The sequence below is a fragment of the Telopea speciosissima genome, chromosome 3 (genome assembly GCF_018873765.1).
Source record: "Telopea speciosissima isolate NSW1024214 ecotype Mountain lineage chromosome 3, Tspe_v1, whole genome shotgun sequence".
Classification (NCBI taxonomy): domain Eukaryota; kingdom Viridiplantae; phylum Streptophyta; class Magnoliopsida; order Proteales; family Proteaceae; genus Telopea; species Telopea speciosissima.
In genome coordinates, this window is record NC_057918.1 from 1,182,618 (window position 1) to 1,201,391 (window position 18,774).

At 39.1% G+C, this 18,774-nt stretch overlaps 1 protein-coding gene across 4 annotated transcripts; it reads right to left on the minus strand.

The window, feature by feature from the left end:
• Nucleotides 1-3,217: 3,217 nt before the first annotated feature.
• LOC122656915 (protein MEI2-like 4) lies at nt 3,218-14,267 on the minus strand. Of its 4 annotated transcripts, XM_043851610.1 has the most exons (17): nt 13,890-14,267; nt 13,700-13,808; nt 12,730-12,931; nt 12,540-12,585; nt 10,270-10,629; nt 9,599-10,035; nt 9,336-9,494; nt 8,969-9,085; nt 8,717-8,868; nt 8,331-8,428; nt 7,899-8,247; nt 7,852-7,858; nt 6,437-7,095; nt 4,730-4,814; nt 4,503-4,571; nt 4,230-4,409; nt 3,218-3,733 (listed from the first exon to the last, which is right to left on the minus strand). In XM_043851610.1, the coding sequence occupies exons 3-17, from the start codon at nt 12,805-12,807 to the stop codon at nt 3,572-3,574; spliced, it is 2,958 nt and encodes a 985-aa protein (XP_043707545.1). In that variant the 5' UTR covers nt 12,808-12,931; nt 13,700-13,808; nt 13,890-14,267; the 3' UTR covers nt 3,218-3,571. The 4 variants fall into 4 exon arrangements, with proteins under 4 accessions (XP_043707545.1, XP_043707543.1, XP_043707544.1 ...); XM_043851608.1 differs by having other exon boundaries at nt 6,437-7,094; nt 7,831-8,247; nt 8,720-8,868; nt 13,890-14,266; XM_043851609.1 differs by having other exon boundaries at nt 6,437-7,094; nt 7,834-8,247; nt 13,890-14,266.
• Nucleotides 14,268-18,774: the final 4,507 nt, after the last annotated feature.

An 18,774-nucleotide genomic window follows, 5' to 3' on the forward strand; every position in this document is an offset into this window, starting at 1 on the left:
GTCTTCTGGTAAGCTTAGAAATTTGCATTATGTGGAAGGGGTGAGGATCCTGCTGAGGCTTGGATGGAAGGGATTCTGGCTGTCTCGTGCTTTTCTTGGGCATGGCAATATCTATTTGCCCCCAAACTTGATGGATATGGTGTCTACATCATCTTCTTCTTACTTAAAGCTAATTTTCAGTTCAGTCCATTGTTGTTTGAGTGTATGAATAATGTTGTGAAAATTGTTTGAGATAGCCAACTCTGTTTGAACAATGGTCATTGGAGAAAAGGGATTGGCCACCAATTCTGAAAGATGGTTTGTCCTAGGGATTGTCAGTCTGTCCAATGGTCAGAATGAACAAATTATCCATCTGTGGCTTTGAAGTATGACTTATCCATCTGTCTTATGTGCAGAATGAACAAATGATCTATCTCATGTGGCATGGGCAGGACAGAAATTTCCAACTGTACAATAGTTACCAACCTGTTTTTTTCACAGCATCCCCATTTTTATTATCAGGGGAAGGTTTTTATACACTAGCATAAAGCGATTGGACATTTGGACCTTTGTCAAATAAGTGTGTTTTGGGGGGGGGGGGGGGGTTGGTGTTGGTCATTTCGACCCTCTCAATTTCCCCATTCCACTTTCTGTGCTTGACCGTGCATGGTGCACAGCCATACATGGAGCCTTTTGTCTTATTATTACTGGTGTTGTGATGGTTTGGAAGTGGGGCGCTTTGCTTGTAGGCGAGTAAACCATTAGAGTACAGCGTCACATGCTGAGATTGTTTCAAAGTGTCTACCCTTTCTGTGCTGCCCTCCAACTTGATCTCAATACCTCTACTTCATAATGTAGGTGGAGAATGATCCCGTCCAGGGTTTATGATGTGAGGCCACATTGAATTTTCTTCTCGTCTCCAAGTGTTTGATTAAATAACTTGAAGAATTCACCATTGCTATTTAAAGCAATCTGTTTTATTTTCCGTTTCCGGCCATTTTTGATGTACTTTCACGTACTGGTTGGGAAGTTATAAACAAGCATCTCCAAAATGGCAAATGAGTGATCTGATTGGCTATTGAGGCCCATGTGGAGTCACAATGATCCTCTCCTTTTACTTCCCACCTTGACTGAAAAGGAAATATTGTCGATGTTTGCTATACTTGAGTTTGTTGCTCTAGTTATTTATTAAGGTGCAGCCGGGCAGGTGAAGGAAGTCAGTGGCTTGGTATCGCCGAGAATTGGGATTAAATCCTGTTTTCACCTTTTGCGTCTGTAGTGTTAACTCCCCAATCCTCTTACCTATACAAAGGATTTAATATTTCTGCTAGTTGATATCCTAGCAGAGATCCTGATGGCGTGGGCTGTGTGGCCAATGCCCAAAAGTGCTTGAGCTTCTTAAAGCTCTCTATCGCAGTGGTTGGCCTTCTGAAGCTGGGTTCCAGATAGAGATGGAGTCTCAATCTGTGATATCATTGCAGAAGACGATTATGCCACAGAAGAAGATTGGACTAAGCACTGATTGAAGCCGACCGAGATAACAACGTTAATTACATGTGTAACAATCTAGGTTGTTAGCGTCACAGCCAGTGTCATTGTTACTTATGGGGTTCAAAATTATGTTTCAAACTCAAGATACAAAGGCATCATGTGCGACAGCCATACATAAAACCATTTGCCTTTTCAAATCAAGGGCCCCCATTCCATAAACCCCCGGATTAAAATTCTCTGCAGTTCACCGTTGGATGTCGCATCTTTCACGTGTTGAGCTCTCACACCAGATTAGGGCACTACAAGGAATTTTTTTTTTCTTTCCATAAACCCCCATTATTCCCATCCAAAGGCATAGTGTGCTATAGCCTCACATGAAAGCTTTTGCCTTTTCAAATCAAGGACACCCATTTATGGTTTTAGTGCATGGTATAGGATCGGGTATCAGCCGTATCAGATATATTTGCCCTTGATTTTCCTTAAAAAATAGAATTTTTAACTATTTTACTCCTTGTTTGTACCATGTCACCGATACATATTGGGCCATTCGATACCAATGCCTCAAACCATACCCCATGCCATAAACATTCAAGTGCAGCAATTCTTTAGTGCATTGAAATCGGCACATCAGAGAGAGAGAGAGACAGAGCTCTCTAAGTTTATTTTAGTCGATGACAAAATTTAAATCCAACTACGACTAGCTCAGTGAACATGGAAGATGAGATGACGTGGGGACTCAAAACACCTTCACCTTCTGGGGCTGCTGTCTAACGGATCTGTCAGACGAAATGATAAACATCAAGCTCAGCCGTCGTCTTGGGTATATGCATGGAATCGTTAATCATTATTCTCACCTCTTCAAATTCGGAAAGAGCTGATGGAACCAATTCGGTTTGAAGATTCCGAGCCCCACCAGGTAACACACTGAAGAACCTCGTCTTCTAGCCCCATACTTTTTTTTCTTTTAATTTCTCAAAAAGAAATATTTGATTCTGTAATCCGTCACATTCTGGGGAAACTGCTTGAGTTCTACTACATTGGGTAGCCAAGCCTCTGCCTTTTTCCTGCCTTTCCAAAGTAGCACTCAGGCCCTCAGGATTCATAAAAAATAGAAAAGGAATTGGGATCTGGATCACCTTGGATCAAATCGGAATAGATCTGAATCAGCTCTGAAATCGGTAATGTTCTGTAACCCATGTGACCGTACCAGGATCGGTCAGAATACAGACCAGCCTCTGCCTATTCTGATCCAGATCACACCGAATTGGCCAATCCGATCTAACCTGTATGGATCAGGGCACCAAGAAGTCGCACATAATTAGATCTCATCTTCATAATTGCTAGGCTGAGACAGCACCAATGATCTCAATCCTTACTGAAAACAGCAAACAGATCCTGCTATCTTACGATTTTGGTGCACTTGGGGACCACTCGGGTTCAAATTTTCTTACTATACATTTAGCGACAGAGATCATAAATACAGAGCATAAGCCATAAAGAACTCGGAAGGAAGCACTACCCAAAATAGGGGACCAGCTTACACCCTAGATTTAGAGGGACTCAGCATCTCCTTAAGTACACCACTTCAAAATTTTAACCAGATCTCTATCTCTCTCTCTCTCTCTCAAGTCTCAACACCGTCCAATCCAATGCCAAAACCAACAAGTCTCCAACCCCAAAAACAGGGGTAAAGTTTCAAGGGAAAAAAATTATATATATAGGGGGAAGAAAAGAGAAGCAGAGAAAGTATCCTCAAACCACAGCAAAAACATCCCTCCCTTGCTCAGAAACTCCTGTACACTTTCAGTCACTCGTTATAATCCAAAATCTTGAGGACCTCTCTGTTGTGCCTTCTCTACCCTCACTGTCAACTTCAATATTACAATTTTCAAATGACGACAAAAACAACGGGAGGGAAGGGCCAAAAAAACAAAACAAAACAAAAACAAAAAAATACCCTCAGCTCTGCTACACAATCTGGTATCAAAATTTGAAAAGAATCCGTCATCGAACCGCTAATATTTAGTTACTAGAAACAGGAGAAGTTCATATTACTTGATTTCAACACTCTTAATGTTAGTGCCAGGAAAAAGCGGCATGGTCACTCTGAGTCCTTGGCAGAACCCGACAAAGAATCTGTTCCGTTGGAAGATTCCTCCCCATTTGCAGAGGTTGATGGGCTTCCTTGATGATTCTCCTCAATACCACTGGTCCGTGGCTTGGTGGGTCTTGAACGGATATTGATCCCCATGGGGAAAGGCTCCTAGCAACATAAAATATAAAATTTAGATTCTCTATTACCTTTCATAAGGTATTTCAATCATATAGTACTTGATAAAATAGAAGCTGCCCAATCATCAGAAGAACAAAAAAAAGGCTGTCCTAGTAACAATAGCCCTTAAAATTGTAAGATTTGTAACCATGTAACTGCTTGGTGCATGTCTTGTGCCTCACATATTCTGGACTTTCAGGAAAAAACTAACCAGAAACACATGAGCAAACTTCATCAAATTTTCTTTGACCAGAATAACTACTAGAAGAGTACAGTCGGCGAGCCTTGGCACAATGGTTAAATTGCGCTATTGCAACCATCAGATTGCAGGTTTGAAACATGGAAACAGCCTCTCCACGAAGCGAGGGTAAGGCTGCATACATTTGCCCCTCCCAAACCCTACAGTAGCAGGAGCCTCATGCACCAGTTTTACACTCTTTTTTAACTAGAAGAGTACTTAAACTGCCAAATCATGTGATGCTCATACCTGATCTCCTGCGTTTGGACCATCAGAATGAAACAGAATAGGGCGGCATCGTTTATCTTCATTCATCAAGCTTGAATTCTGGAAATGGGCAATAAGAGCAGCCTTTCCCTGGATACGAGCATATGCAAGTGATGCCACCTTCTCACTATTGAACTTCTCCCACTTCTTACCATTGAACGCCTGTATTTAGTAAAATAGTAAACATAATTTTGTTTCCTCAATTATTCCTTTTGTACAAAGTTCATATTTTGTTGAAGGGTACTAGGACCAAACCTGATAGAAAGGAACTATGTGGAGAGAATCAATCATGTTGATGAAAGCATAACCCACATTGCACTTGTTCTATAAACAAATATGTTGAAAACTGAGTCAGCTGGGAAACAAAACAGAATGAAGGATTTCCAGTGCTCTTTTCTGCCAAAACCTCCAACTCCACAACCCCCCTCCCAAAAAGAAAATATTTGATGACTAAAGAAATCAAAATAACCACTTGAACTTGCCTTGAAATCAATTGGCAAATAAATGAAATCGTACGTTCCTCGATGGTGTTCATCAATTGCAGCCAAAAGCATCTTCGAAGTATACCTACAATCATAACCACACCATCAAACAGGCTGAGTGCACAATGAGGGAGAAAAGAAACACGCTGCATATTAGCATGAAAGACATTTTACTACTGGGGGGGAGAGAAAAATAACTGATGAAAAGACAATTTAGTGACACAGACAAGCAAGTCTCCCAGAAAAAGATCACCCCACAAGGGATTATCCTTGTCATTGCAGTCAGGCTGACCTTGGATTAAAGAAAAATCAGGATAGGTAAAATCTATTCCCCACACCCCCCCCCCCCAAAAAAAAAAAAAAAAGGAAGAGAAGAAGAAGAAAGGTAAAACCAACAAACAATTGACATTTGGGATTAGAATCATTAATCAGATCAAGTGCTGTGTAACCAAGGTGAGAGGCGCACTTGAATAACTAGAGCCACAAAGTTCAACAACTCAACTCTTTATGTACTGCTTTAATTTCCAAAAAGGAACATGTATTTCATAATTAGTATCTTTTGATAAATACAGCATGCTAAGTATGATATTGCTGTTCCAGTTCTCGTTGGGTGACATTTTTGTCTTTAATTTTTATTTATATTCTTTATTTATTTATTTATTTATTTTTTTTTTTTTTGGGGGGGGGGGGGGGCTGCTATCTTTGTTTTAAGCTGGTTGATAAATTTTGGGAGAAAAGCAAAAGAAAAACAGTAGGAAAAGAACACCTTGAAATATATAATCGGCAAGAAAAGTGTCAAAGATCTCAGGATTCTTTCCCATACAGAATCATACAAGTAATCGAATGCATACTCAGACATACAGAATCATACAAGTAATTGAATGCATACTCAGACATCTTCTCCAGCGTGATTTAGTCCATTCATGTATACAATAAAAAGATGTGCTTATGATAAGCTGGGTGTACCCAGTGGACAAGGCTCCCCCCACTGTGGGGTCTGGAGAGGGTCATAATGTATGCAGCCTTAACCCCGCTTTGCGAAGAGGCTGTTTCCCGATTCAAACCTGCGACCACTAGGTCACAAAGGAGCAACCTTACCGTTGCGCCAAGGTCCGCCCTCTAATGTGCTTACAATAAGCTGATTAACTAAAAATTGTATATTTAAAAAATGGGGAAAAGAACGTTACCCGGTCACATGACCCGCGTGGCTCCTGCACCTAGACACAGAAGCGCGCGAAAGTACCGCGGTTCTCCCATGGAAAGGCGAAAATCCTGCCCAGGTTGATGCTTGCACGCACACTCCCATTGGCCAGCATGCGCGTGCAGGCTCTAGAGGCCCAGGCAGCGATCTCTTTCCCTTAAAAAACATTTAGAAACAAAAGCATATGGAAAATAAATGGTCTTGGCTAAATAAATTTACATTTCAAAAGGTCAAAGTTTCAGATTGACCTTCCTGAAATATTTCTCAGATTTGTCCAAGTGTATGAATTTTTTGTTTTATTTAACACAATACATCATAGATTAACTAACACACACCAATGAATGTTTATGATTCTATCAAACAAAAATAAGATAACACGTGTCTGACTTGACAATAATAGCCCAATTTTAGAAAATGTAGTCTCCGTGTCTAGCAGCTCAGAAAGGAGAAAAAATGCATGTGACATTTCAAACAAGTTAAAGAAGAAAGTAGGTTCATCGACATACTTGTTAGGAATGTTCTTTATCATAAGAGTCGTTCGGGTGTCTTCCCCATGCACAATTCGGTCAATATCAAGTTCATACTGTTTCTTGTTGTCCATCTGATTGGGTCCACTTTCACTCCTACGGCTCCGAATCCGCTCATTAGGAGCATCAAATGATCTTGGCATGGGAACCATAGGGTTTCTGCTAGGAAACATGTGGCGTCGCTGCTGAGGTGAGTGCATTCCAACACTAGTTGAGGAAATTGATGGGTCTATGCAGTTACCACCAACATGAAAGACGTTATGAGAAGCATGTTCCAAAGGATGCAAGTTAGAACTACCAGAAAACCCCATACTCCCAAGAGAACCGGGATGGAAACTGGAACCATCAGGAGACTCTCCTGCATAGGTATGCCGCCTTTCCCAAATGGAGGGATTGACAGCTGGTGCTGATCCCACATGGTGGTGGTGGTGTATGGGAAGAACCGTGTTCAGGATATGAGAAGGAGCTCTTGCAACTCCATGCAGCTGTGCTGGGGGACGAGAATGAACACCATTGACAAATGAAGGTGAGTTTGGCCACATCATGGGTGCTGGAGGAGGGTGATATGAGTTGGAATTACTCCACATATAATGATGTCCGTGAAGTGGGCAGCTCCCATTTCCAGCAGAACCAAACACTGTCAAAGAGAGGATATACCAGTTACAATGCAAACATAGAGGAAACTAAAACTACATATGGTAAGACCTTGGCAAGCATCTTTATTTGTAAATCTGAAAGGAAAACCCAACCAATAAAGAGATGAACCTCTCAATTTTGTCCAAACAAATGATGACTTGGTTGAATCTGGAAATATTAAGCATATGAGAAACATATGACCAGCTGAATATAAATATGATGTTCCAGGTTAAATACAAAGGCATCAACTAACAAAGTGGAGGAGTGACGAGCCTTTTTGCCTCCTCATTATAGAATATAAAATTAAAATTTAACCATTTTAAGAGGTAAGGTTACTACAAGAAGAACATGACAGAACAGAGAAAATACCGAGGGAAATGAAGATGACCCATCAAATATACCTCAACAGCAAATCTACCAAATAAAATGATCCTTGTAATGTCTCAGTTGCTAATATGGTAATCCAATTATAAGGAGGACAAACTAAATAATAAATCACTACTGTTTGAACATGCATAATGCTGTATTTTCATTTCATTTTGTACAATTATGCCTAAAGCATATTGGTTCAGTTAGTAAATTTCCCAGTTTCTACTTCACTTGGACCTCAGAATTCCTTTCTAATGCATCTTCCTGTTCTCCGTCATTATATGCTTATATGCATTCATCAATGAATAAAATGGCAGGAAACCGGTGTCATTAAAGAAGACTAAACTAAATAATTAATTGACACATACCACCTTCATTAAGTTCAACTGATTGCCCATTTGAGCCTACTCTGTGGAGGTGTCTGTTATCAATTACTTCTGGTCTGGGATTGATATTTGCTGCCATGGTGCCAGGAGAATTGTAGGGCATGCCACTAGCTAACCCATCAGGATAATCTGGAAGTGAATGAGGATGAAAAGATGGCATGCCTTGGAAACCAAACTTCATATGCCCAAATGAATGATTGGGCTCAACCAGCCCAGATTGATTACCAACTGATGCAACTCTCACTGGGGATGGTATGCTATTTGGTACACTTGAAGAGATTCCATGGAGGAAAGCATTCTCAATGAATGGACTCATAGGTGGTCGGATTGTAGAGTTTACACCCTGGCTAGCTCCATTTTCTATGCAAGTAGATGCAATTGCTCCATGTGACACTGGTCCTGTAAAAGATGCAGCATGAGACAGAATAAACAAAAAAAAAATTATACTATAAATTAGAGCTGTTATCAGGCAAGAATAATACCAAAACAATCTGATGGTGAATCAGTAGGAGGGCTACCCTGTTGGTGACATACAATCGATTCTTCTTGCTCCAGCTCTGGAGAAAATTGCTGCATCAAACTGCAGAGAAGAATATTCCAGTTAAAAAATTTATACTTGCAGTGGATAAAAAGTTGGACAAAAAGTTGATGAAAAATAGTCTTGAAAAGAAAAAAACGGTAGTGAAATAAAAAATAGCAAACTATATGGGTTGAAATTGAAATAGATTCTGTCTATTAGAATGAGCATAAAGTTCTGGTGCCACCCCTCCACCCACAGTGCTGAGCAAGGTTTGTCTCTCAAACTTGCATCCCAATCAGCGGGTTGAATACAAAAAGGAAAATGGAAGTTAATTTGCTTGGGCAATACCACCGTCTTGCCCCACCAGGGCGGCTTGGCTCAAGCTTGATACGCTTCCCTGCAATATCACTCCTGTTCAATGCACGAAGTGCAGCTTCTGCAGCCCTAACATCATAGAACTCTATAAATCTGTGGTGGCACTTATGTGGAGTTTCACGGATCTGCATACCAGGAATACGAACTAGCTGAGCTAGTGATCTTCTATACTTTAGGAAAAAATAAAAAACAAAAACAAGTATAAATATTGAAGAACCATCTTACCTCCTTAATTTCTCCATAAACACCAAAAATCTGGCGGAGATCATCATTTGAAACAGAAGAATCTAAGTTGAACACCACCAGCGTACCCTGGTTAATATCTTTCTCAGATGGGTTATCCTGACAACAAATAATTAATAGTCAATATTTCATGTGAAAGCATGCAGATCGTAAGTGTAAACAGAAGATCCTATGCACCTTATATGAAGAATTATGTGATCCCAAGTTAAGCTGCTGCCAAAACCAACAGTACATAAATATTCTTTTTTCTTTCCAAAGGACTTTCTGGATTACATAGCAGATTAGCAGCTAGTACAAAATGAAATATCCACACATGCATGAGAAAGGGAAGTACAGCACAGGAGCCTACCTTTGGAATTGAGAAGTGTATGTCAAGTTTTCTGCGTCTCAGTGGCTTGTTTTGAAGTGCTCTCATTGCATTTCGTGCTGCTCTTATATCATAATAAGAAATCATAACAAAACCACGATGCTTACAGGCTGTATAAAGAGTACGGATGTCTCCATATTGCTGCACAACCAAAACAATAAGTTGTCTGCCAATTGAGAAACCTCAAAATTTGGTGAACAAATGGTCAAGATATTTATATCATGGTAAGGCATAAAAGTAAGTACCTCAAATAGAGCCTTTAACTCAGAATCTTCAACATTACTATTGATATTTCTCACAAAGAGTGTTCTTGACGGATGTTCTCCATATGGGTGTTCCCCAGCAACAGAACTATTAGATCCTCCCAGCTGACCGTTCAAAATTCCCCCAGAAAAATCAGAGTTCCTTTGGGCCCCAGAGGAACCATCATCTCCCTCAAGTTCCATACCACCACCACTACTGAACAGATCAAAATCTTCTATGTCATCCCCACTGTTGGGTTGAGCAATATACTCGATCTCATCAATAACCCCAGAAAGCAAATCTTCATCATCAGGAAGGAGGTTGCCAATGGTTTGGGCCTCAATTTCTTCGAGGGATTCAAATGGCTCCTCTTGCTCATAGTGGGAGGCAATGGAACCAACAGAATGTCCAAATAGAACATCATTTGATGGCAATCGCACTACACCATTGAGCAAAAATGGCACAAAGTCAATGATTAAATCAACGACGAATAAATCATGCAAATAAATTCAGAAGCTCAAGCAAACAAACTAGACAGAGAAAAAATATTGTGATTCCAGAAATCTATGCACCGACTGTAATTGCAAACATATAATAATTCAGAAAGACATGCCAACAACAGTAAGTATACATAGGCTGTGATTAAGCATCAATTTAAAAAAGAAAAACTTACACTTCCCATTAAATATTTCTGATAGGGAACTCGAGAAGAGACTGTTTTCATATTGAGCCCCATTCAGATCAATCTTGTTCCCTTCCACAAGATAAGATGCTGGCTGCACATACAAATTAGGCCTGGCTCCTGCATCCTGGTCCATAGATCCCCATGAAGTCAAAGACAGATTGGCAGTTCTCTCTGCTCCTACAACCGGCCGCTCTAAGCTAAGCTTCAGCTTCTGGTCTCTACGTAGATAATTCTGAGGAAGTTCCAAGCATTCAATTGATCGAGCTCCCACCGGCACAAGTTTTTCCAGTGGTGACGAACCAACTGATTTGATGCCTGATGTCCGCGATATTCCAGGGATTCCCACTCCTGGAGAAAGGTAATCCCACAGAGTCATAAGATAATTAAAAAGGAAGGAGGAGGAAATGAGAACTTATATTCAAAAGGTAAATGCCAATTGAGGATAATTAACTACATGTTCCTAATTCCAGCTCAGCTTTTGGGAAATCACTAAATCCAAACATTTTCAGGAAAGAATCAGTAGAGATTATATCAAACTGGCAATTAGAAGATCAATCAGCAATAAGATTGTTGATTTTTGCAATAAAATAAATTTTTTACCATGTCAGGGGAACCTCTGATACCACATCAGTGTTTTACGTGTCCCCCCCCCCCTCCCCCCTCCCAAAGGAAAAAAAGAAGAGTAAAAAGAAAGAGAAGAAAACAACCACCGTAAAGGTATCATTCCAATAAAGCAAGCAACAAGATATATCACTATATCAGCCTTCAGAAGATGTTCAGTTTCCTATGAAAGGATGCCACAGTAAGACCAAATTTGCATTGCCAATTGAAAATATTTCCCTAGATCATGGCCTCATTATTGCACTGTTCTTTTCGTTGCTCTATCATTTTTCTCACAAAGCAATCTCTCTGACAAAGACTTATCAAAACCCAGTCAACAGCCAAATTCATAGTAAAAAGGTACTTCCAAACGGCAAGAAAATTCATTATGAGATCCTCTAGGTAAGAGAGAATCCATATAAACACATTTGGCTAAGGAGAAATTTCTTTACTAATTGAATTCACCAATTCAAAACATATCATAAATTCCACGAGAATTATGCCTTTTGTATCGCATGTAAGCCATAACCATGATAAAAAATAAATAAAGGCGTAACCATTTTAATGGGGGACCGGAAAGGAGAAAAGAGAAGCTTGGAAGAAATCAGAGTTGCAGGGGGAAAGAGAAGAAACCATGAAGAAGGGGGAAGGAGTGCACATGCACACAGCCTTAGGCCTCAATTCATTCTTCATTAATTCCAAATTTCATCCTAATACAAGCTATTTAAAAGAAAGAAATCCCACTAACAAAGGAAACCTATCAAACTTGGAAACAAACCTTAACAAGGAAACAATCTCCTAAGATTCCTAACCAACTCTAACACTTGCAAATGTATCCCACTTTCTAAAATTGACTGAATAAAATATTACCCACCTAAATAAAAGATTGCATCTACCCCAAAATAAATCCTAAATACCCTAAAACCATGGACCTGGTTTGTCTTCATATGGGTATGCAACTGGGTTTGGGTCAGTCCAAGGTAGTGCACCAATTGGGTCGGCCCGGTCCAAGATTCTCCTGCATCAAGGCGTACCCAATCCTAATTACGTCAGTTTTAAAAGTTTAATTATGGTGAATTTCTTTTTGTAACCAAACACAGCCTAAAAAGATCACGTTTTAATTAAAGTAGCGGAAGGAGTTATAACCCCTAAGAAACAAAGCTTTTAGAAAGATTCTTTTAAAATAGAAAGATCCATGCTTTGACAAGATAGCATGTTGTGAAAGCTATAAAATACATATGAAAAACAAAGGCAACCTACGCAAGTTCCATAAAAAATAACTACACGTGAAATACGGATCATTTGTGGGCAAAAGAAGTTTGATTTTCAAATGTACAAGTAATTACTGTATATGAATGTCCCAAAAAGGGAAAAAAAAAAAAAGGGAAAAGGGAAACAAGACGAACATTTCAGAAGCCACTTGATGCATGCAGATTTCATCTTGAATCAGCCAGGATTCAAAACAAAACTAGTACACATGGAATTTTTTTACAGAAGTTAGTTATCAGAGATTAAATTACTATTTGAAGAAGACCTGTCCCCTAATAAAGCAATTGCTCAAACAGCACAGGATTTTCAATTACCAAGGATTCCACATAAAGGATTGCTTTCATGGCCCCAAACAACAGAAACATTGCTCTGTAAAGAGAATAACTCACCATGCTGATCAGGCATGCTTTCGGGCTTCCAAAATCCAACTTGTCTCTGTCATTGAAGCAAAGACAGAAGGAAAACTATATGAAGCCAGAGCAGGGAAGCCATACTAAAATATAGAACATTATCAATTTGCTGAAGGAAAAAAAAAAATGTAGAATTTTAACTCAAACAATGCCTTCAAACGACCCATACCTCAGCAGGAAATCGCATTTCCTCATAAAAGAAAGATGACGGTGACAAACCCCGTTGATCCATTATTTCTGATGGCATTGTGCAAGTTGGGAACCAAAAAACCTCAGAACAGACTAATATTCAGAGCTTGGCATCTCTACAGCTGCCCCCGCACAGCTTGTGAAGTCGAACAGATAATCCAAGACCACCTTCTTCAGGCGTCCTTTAAAAATCCTAAATCTGGATGACACTAAGACCAAAGACACAAGAGGATTCAGAACTTCAAATACGAAAACTGATATCAGTCTGATCAACATGAAGAAAACCATGAAAACCAATTAAGTTGTACCAGTGAAGGATCACCGGAACAAATGCAGAGAAGGATGGTCAAATATATGCTATTATGACATCGGGCCAAAAGAATGCGTACTTCGATTAAGGAAATCAAAAGTAATTTTTTGAGCGCAAATATACGTTCACAAGAAAGAATCACTCCATACCACGAAGTAATAGATCAACAACAGAACAATTTAATGAGATCAAGAAATTACATGTTTCCTAAATCATAATTCTTCCTCCAGGAACTAGAATTCCGAGCGCATGATGGCTCCAACAACCAAATTTCAATATAGTTCAATAATATAAATCGAAAAGCTTAAGAGATCACAAATCGGCAACAATTAAAAACGGCGAAGGAATGAAAAAAAATGGCAAGAATAAAGTCCAGCAAAGATCGGCGGGAGATCATACATTAGAGAGAACCTAAAATTCATGCAATAGATCGCATCATGACCTCAAAACCTGTCATAAGTACCGATAAAGATGCCACCTTTGGACCGAAGCATACTCGATCACACAATCAAGAGACTAGCCGATCACAGAAAGACCGAAAATAAGCATGAATTCAACACCAAATTTTGAAACGGTAGAAAAAAAAAAAGAAGAGAAAGAGAGCGCAAAAAAGCAAACAAAGCAAACAATAAAAACTCACCACTTTAAGTATCGTCTCCTCTTCTAGCCGTCTTCGCTTTCTCTCTCTCTCTCTCTATCTATCTATCAAACTCCTGTGTGCAGATGTTTTGCTATTTCAAAGGTGAAAACTGAAAGAGAGAGAAAGTGATAGCATTTAAACCAAATGGATTACAGAGCTGAGAGAGGAAGGAAGAGAGAGAGAGACGGACATGGAATGGATTACGGCATAAGGCAAGGGGATTGAAGAAGGGATCTCGGCATCTGTGCCGTGCAAGGACCTCCAAAGCTATGATACCCTCCTTCCTTTTCCCTGCATTGCAAGTTAGAGAGCTAGAGAAAGAGAGTATGTGTGTATTATATTATTTTTGGTTTTTCCTAAATATTTAAACAAAAAAAAAAACGAGATTTAATTCGTCCGGCTCTTTGCACCATCACCCAAACGTATCGTTTTTTCGGCGACTGATGATCAATTTTCCGGTAAAAATTCCGAGTTTCAAACCCTCGCCCGGCAAGTCCGAGCGAGAGAGAAAGAAAGAGAAAGAAAGCGAGACAAAAACACGGGAGAATTGAGATTTGGTTGGCTTTGGAAGAGAAAAGAAAAAACAAGTGAAAAAAAAAATTAGGCGGAGTTGTGTGGATAAACGGCGGTGGAAGAACAACCCCACCTTCCTCCAAACATGAGCCGTCCAATTCGGAGAGTTAGATTGGTTTTATCACCGTTAACCGTTTTAACGGCGTCACAAACACCAGCTCTAAGAAGTTCTAACAGCGAAGCCGATGGTATCTATGTCCCGTTGAGTTGTACTAACAAGTTCTTTATGGATTAAACCGAGCTGTCGTAATTTCCTAATTTGATGATTGGCCCATGTGGTTGCGGGACCAATTTTGATCCAATATGACCGTCCGCATAAAACATTTTCCCGGTTCATATGGGAATTATAAAGTTACACCGGCGTTTCCCATTTTCCCCCATATTTTGTCTCATCCATTACCCTTTAATTATCTCCATCAAGTGTCCTGCCCGGCCTAGTTTCCAGTTCCTCTAATAGGGGTGGTGGACCTCATCCGGTTAGAGTGTTTGGGCAGGACTAGGGTGGTCATTCCAGCTCCCTTGTTAGAGGAATTGGGGAACTGGAGGTGATAAAGATTCTTTCCCCCCTCTTAAAAAAAAGTCCCCCGAATGTCAAAGGATTGGGCTCCTCTCCTTGGAGGGCATCACCGAATGAGGCATCCAATGATTGTGTTGTGCCGCACGCATTCTGATGGCTGACTGGACACATACCAAGATGTGTGCGACACAGCCTGGCCATCAGATGCCTCATTGGACACTCATTGGGTGATGCCCTCCAAGAAGAGGAGCCGAAGATGCTTCATTGAGGTTGATCACAATTAGTTGAATCGTGATCGTCTACGGTTCCCTAATCGGTGCGATTTCCTAGTGCCTCTCATAAGAGGGGTGTGGGACCCACCCAGAGCATCTGATCGAGCACTCTATCCAGCTAGAGTCCATCCTCCTCTTGTGAGAGGCACTAGAAAACTGCACCGGTCAAAAAACCGCATGCAATAAAAATTCTAATTAGTTCACCTCAACAATTCCATTACCTCTTATACCCAAAGGATTTTACCCTCTTATCTCATTGCCCCACCCCAACGGAGATTGAGGAATCGTTTCACTTTACCCCTTGCTTTCACCATCTTTTGATGGTACCCCCCCCCCCCCCCCTCTCTCTCTCTCTCTCTCTCTCTCTCTCTTTCCCCGCACCCCCTCCAGGTCCTTATCCTCTCCCGCACACCCCGCAGCACCCTTTCCCCCGCCACCTGTTGTGCCTTGCCCCCTACCCCTGCTTATAAATCCAAATTAACTATTCTTCAGCGCCAACCTTCCAATTAACAGAGAGAGGTAGACAGTCACAGGAACGAACAAACCTTGTGATTGGTGGAAAGAGGGATAGACTTTCCACCGCGGGTAAGGAGTAAGGACAGCGTGAGAATCGTCGTAGTTGGTGACGGGGATGGTATTGGTAGTAAACTCCAGAGCGTGAGAGGAGCTGGAGAGAAAGAAGGAAACGTAGGTTCAGAGGAATCATGATTTTACAAGAATGACCTCCTCACTTCAACTCAACCAAGGTATTTATGAGGATAAAAAAGTCATAGTGAAATGAACTGTTTCACTTGGCATAGTGATACGAATGATTACCCTTTACATTTTTTTCTAATAATTATTGGGTTCGGTTTGATTTTATATATATATATATATTTTCAATCCATCATGGTCTGTTTCGGTTTGTACTGATTTTGTAAAAGGCCGGACCGAAATTGACCTGATAAGAGTTTGTTTTGGCTTAAATTTGACACTCCTACACCCATCTTGTAATTTTCGCAAGGGAAGGGTTCTCTGGCGATGAGCAAACGGTATTGAGAGTACATTGAACTCCTCTCCAGGTAACTCAACGTCCAAGGAGACATCAAAGGCTGGGCTATGCCGCACACATCCCGATGACTGACTGAATGTGTGTGTCGGGATGTGTGCGGTATAACCCAGCCCTTGGATGCTCCCTGGACACTCCCTGGGCATTGGGTTCTCTGGAGAGGAGTCAGATCTTGGAGAGCATAGCATTGAGGAGCAATGAAACTATTTTGTATACAATGTAGAGAGGTCATTTCATGTGAGGAGAAAGAGAGAAGAATGTACGTGTGTGCTAGTGTAACCATTGGAGTTGGATCATAAACAAATAAGGGGTAGGGATCAATGATTCATCAAATAAGGAGAAGTGCATTTTTCATTCCAATGGGGCTTTTGTCCTATCCAAGGTCTTGTGCACCATGCACGGTTCATGCACAAGAACTTGTGTCCATACAAAAAAAACAAATCTCACAAATATGCTTTTGCAAATTTGTCACATGGTTTATCAGCTATTGAGAAAATAAATGGTTCCCCCCATAGCCAATGTTCTCGGTGCAAAAGATCTAACATGACATATTCGTATTAGACAGTGAGTGCCAACCCTAACACCATTCATGAGGTTGGTAAGAATTAATTGAGATCATTTTCATCTTAATAGTAGGGATAACTAATTAAATTTTGTCTTTCAATGCCAATGCCCTAAAATCACCGTTCAAAATCAGAATTGAATCGATCTAATGGGGCGATTTTTAGGGTTTTGGGATTGATTCCAACTGATTCCAATCCTCACAATTTGCCTCTATTCCAAGTTTAAAATCATTTCTTTAAATGGCCTATTTTAATGTTATCTTCATATAGATTGTCATCAACCTATCAAAATAAGCTCACATAATGAGATTAATACTAAAAGAGATTTATACTGGAATTCATATAATCTATTTCTAGATAGTTGAGAAATTTCTTCTATTCTTAGGCTCTTATTTCTTTCAGTAGATAGAAAAGTAATTAAGAATTGATCATCTTTTAGCATGTTTTGCTTTAGGAGGTGGTTTCAGTTTTGTTGGATGGATCAATTTCTTCATTGGATAATTGATGTTATCCAAATTTATGTATGCGTCCTCTTGTGGTTTAAGGTTTTTTCTAACCAAAGAAATAAAGAAAAAAATAACTAACAATCAGTTTGATGGATTAAAATACATGGAACGTAAGAAGAAAAAAGATGGTTTGTACTTTTGAGATTGATCAGAAACTTTCACATACAAATTTCAAAAGTTTCATCTAACAAACATTTAGGCAGTGTTTGGAATGCATTTTATGTCCATTTCGTATTTTCAGATGATAAAAATAGTAGAATGTATTTTAAATCGATTTCACATTTTTGACCGAGAATGCGAAATCAACTTAGAATGCATTCCAATAATGCAAACCAAAACCGTACTGGATTAACGATACCACACCATCTGACACCTTTAACATGATTGTATAATCTTATTAAAATTATTTTTTTTATTAATTATATCCATTAATGTAATATTTATTTTACTTTTTTATTGTAAAAATAAAATCAAATTTAGTAACTAGTTTTTGAATTATTTGAAAATAATGATGTGTTATGTAATGAATAAAAAGGTTTCTTTTTTAGGTCTAATATAATTTCAATTCTTTATTTTTTATGCAACCAAATGGAGATGGTGTTACATATAGATTCACATATTCTAGGTTTTTTTGTTAGCAAATCCTTGAATTCAAATCATACCCAAGTGTGTTTTTTTTTTTTTTTTTTTTTAATTAGTTTAATTTACTTTTTTTCATTAAAAAAAAAAAAAAAACTTTCCCCCACTCCTACAATAAAAGTAAGGTTGCATTTCATCACAAAAGGAAATAAAGGGAATAAAAGTGAATTAAATTAATACTAAAATGAAATTTTTATTATTACCTAACATGATTGTGTGTAAAATTCTTCCTTTAATTTTGCATTACCTAACATGATTGTGTGTAAAATTCTTCTTTTAATTTTGCAACAAATTGTTTTGATTTGAAAAGTAAAATAAAGATTACATTTGAAAATTATAATCACCAACTATGATAAGAATTTTAGCTATGTTATGTAATCATGATTATAAAATCTCTATTTTTAAAAATAAATTAATTTATCTTCTCTTCTCTTCATTTGTAATCTGATGAAGCCTAATTTTTTTACTCTTTAAAAGAAATTCAATTAACATAAATGTTCATTCCCAATCTAACACATGTAATGATACATAATTTCCATTTTTTTGTTGAAGGTCAACATAAATTGTAATTAAAAGAGGAATATACAATTGCAGGATTAACGTTTGGGTAATATCCAGAAGAAATCAGGGTTTTAGGAATTGGAATAAGATCCGTTGTATCGCTATCAGCCAACACTGATCCTATTACCTTGCCAATACTGAATCGATCATACGATATGGACAGCTAATACAAATAGATACGTAATGATATTGGTATCAGTTTCAAAACTAGCCGATTCCAAATCCAATACTGTAAACCAAATCCATGGTCGAGATACAATTACAAAAAATAACAATAATAATAATAAGGGAAAAAGATCTCTACTAGGTGATGTTTCCTACGCTCTCTCACAGGGTACCATGAGATGACGCCTCTGCCCCTAGGTAGATACCCAAGTGTGCTCACCCAATAGACTT

What these genes read in the sequence shown, in the direction of transcription:
- LOC122656915 (XM_043851607.1), bottom strand. Translation starts at nt 12,807, where the DNA reads ATGCCATCAGAAATAATGGATCAACGGGGTTTGTCACCGTCATCTTTC. An exon ending in AGAAATATTTAATGGGAAGT is followed by an intron (nt 10,036 to 10,269) that starts GTAAGTTTTTCT and finishes TCAATGGTGTAG; the next exon opens with TGCGATTGCCATCAAATGAT. An exon ending in ATAAAGAACATTCCTAACAA is followed by an intron (nt 4,815 to 6,436) that starts GTATGTCGATGA and finishes TTATGATTGTAG; the next exon opens with GTATACTTCGAAGATGCTTT.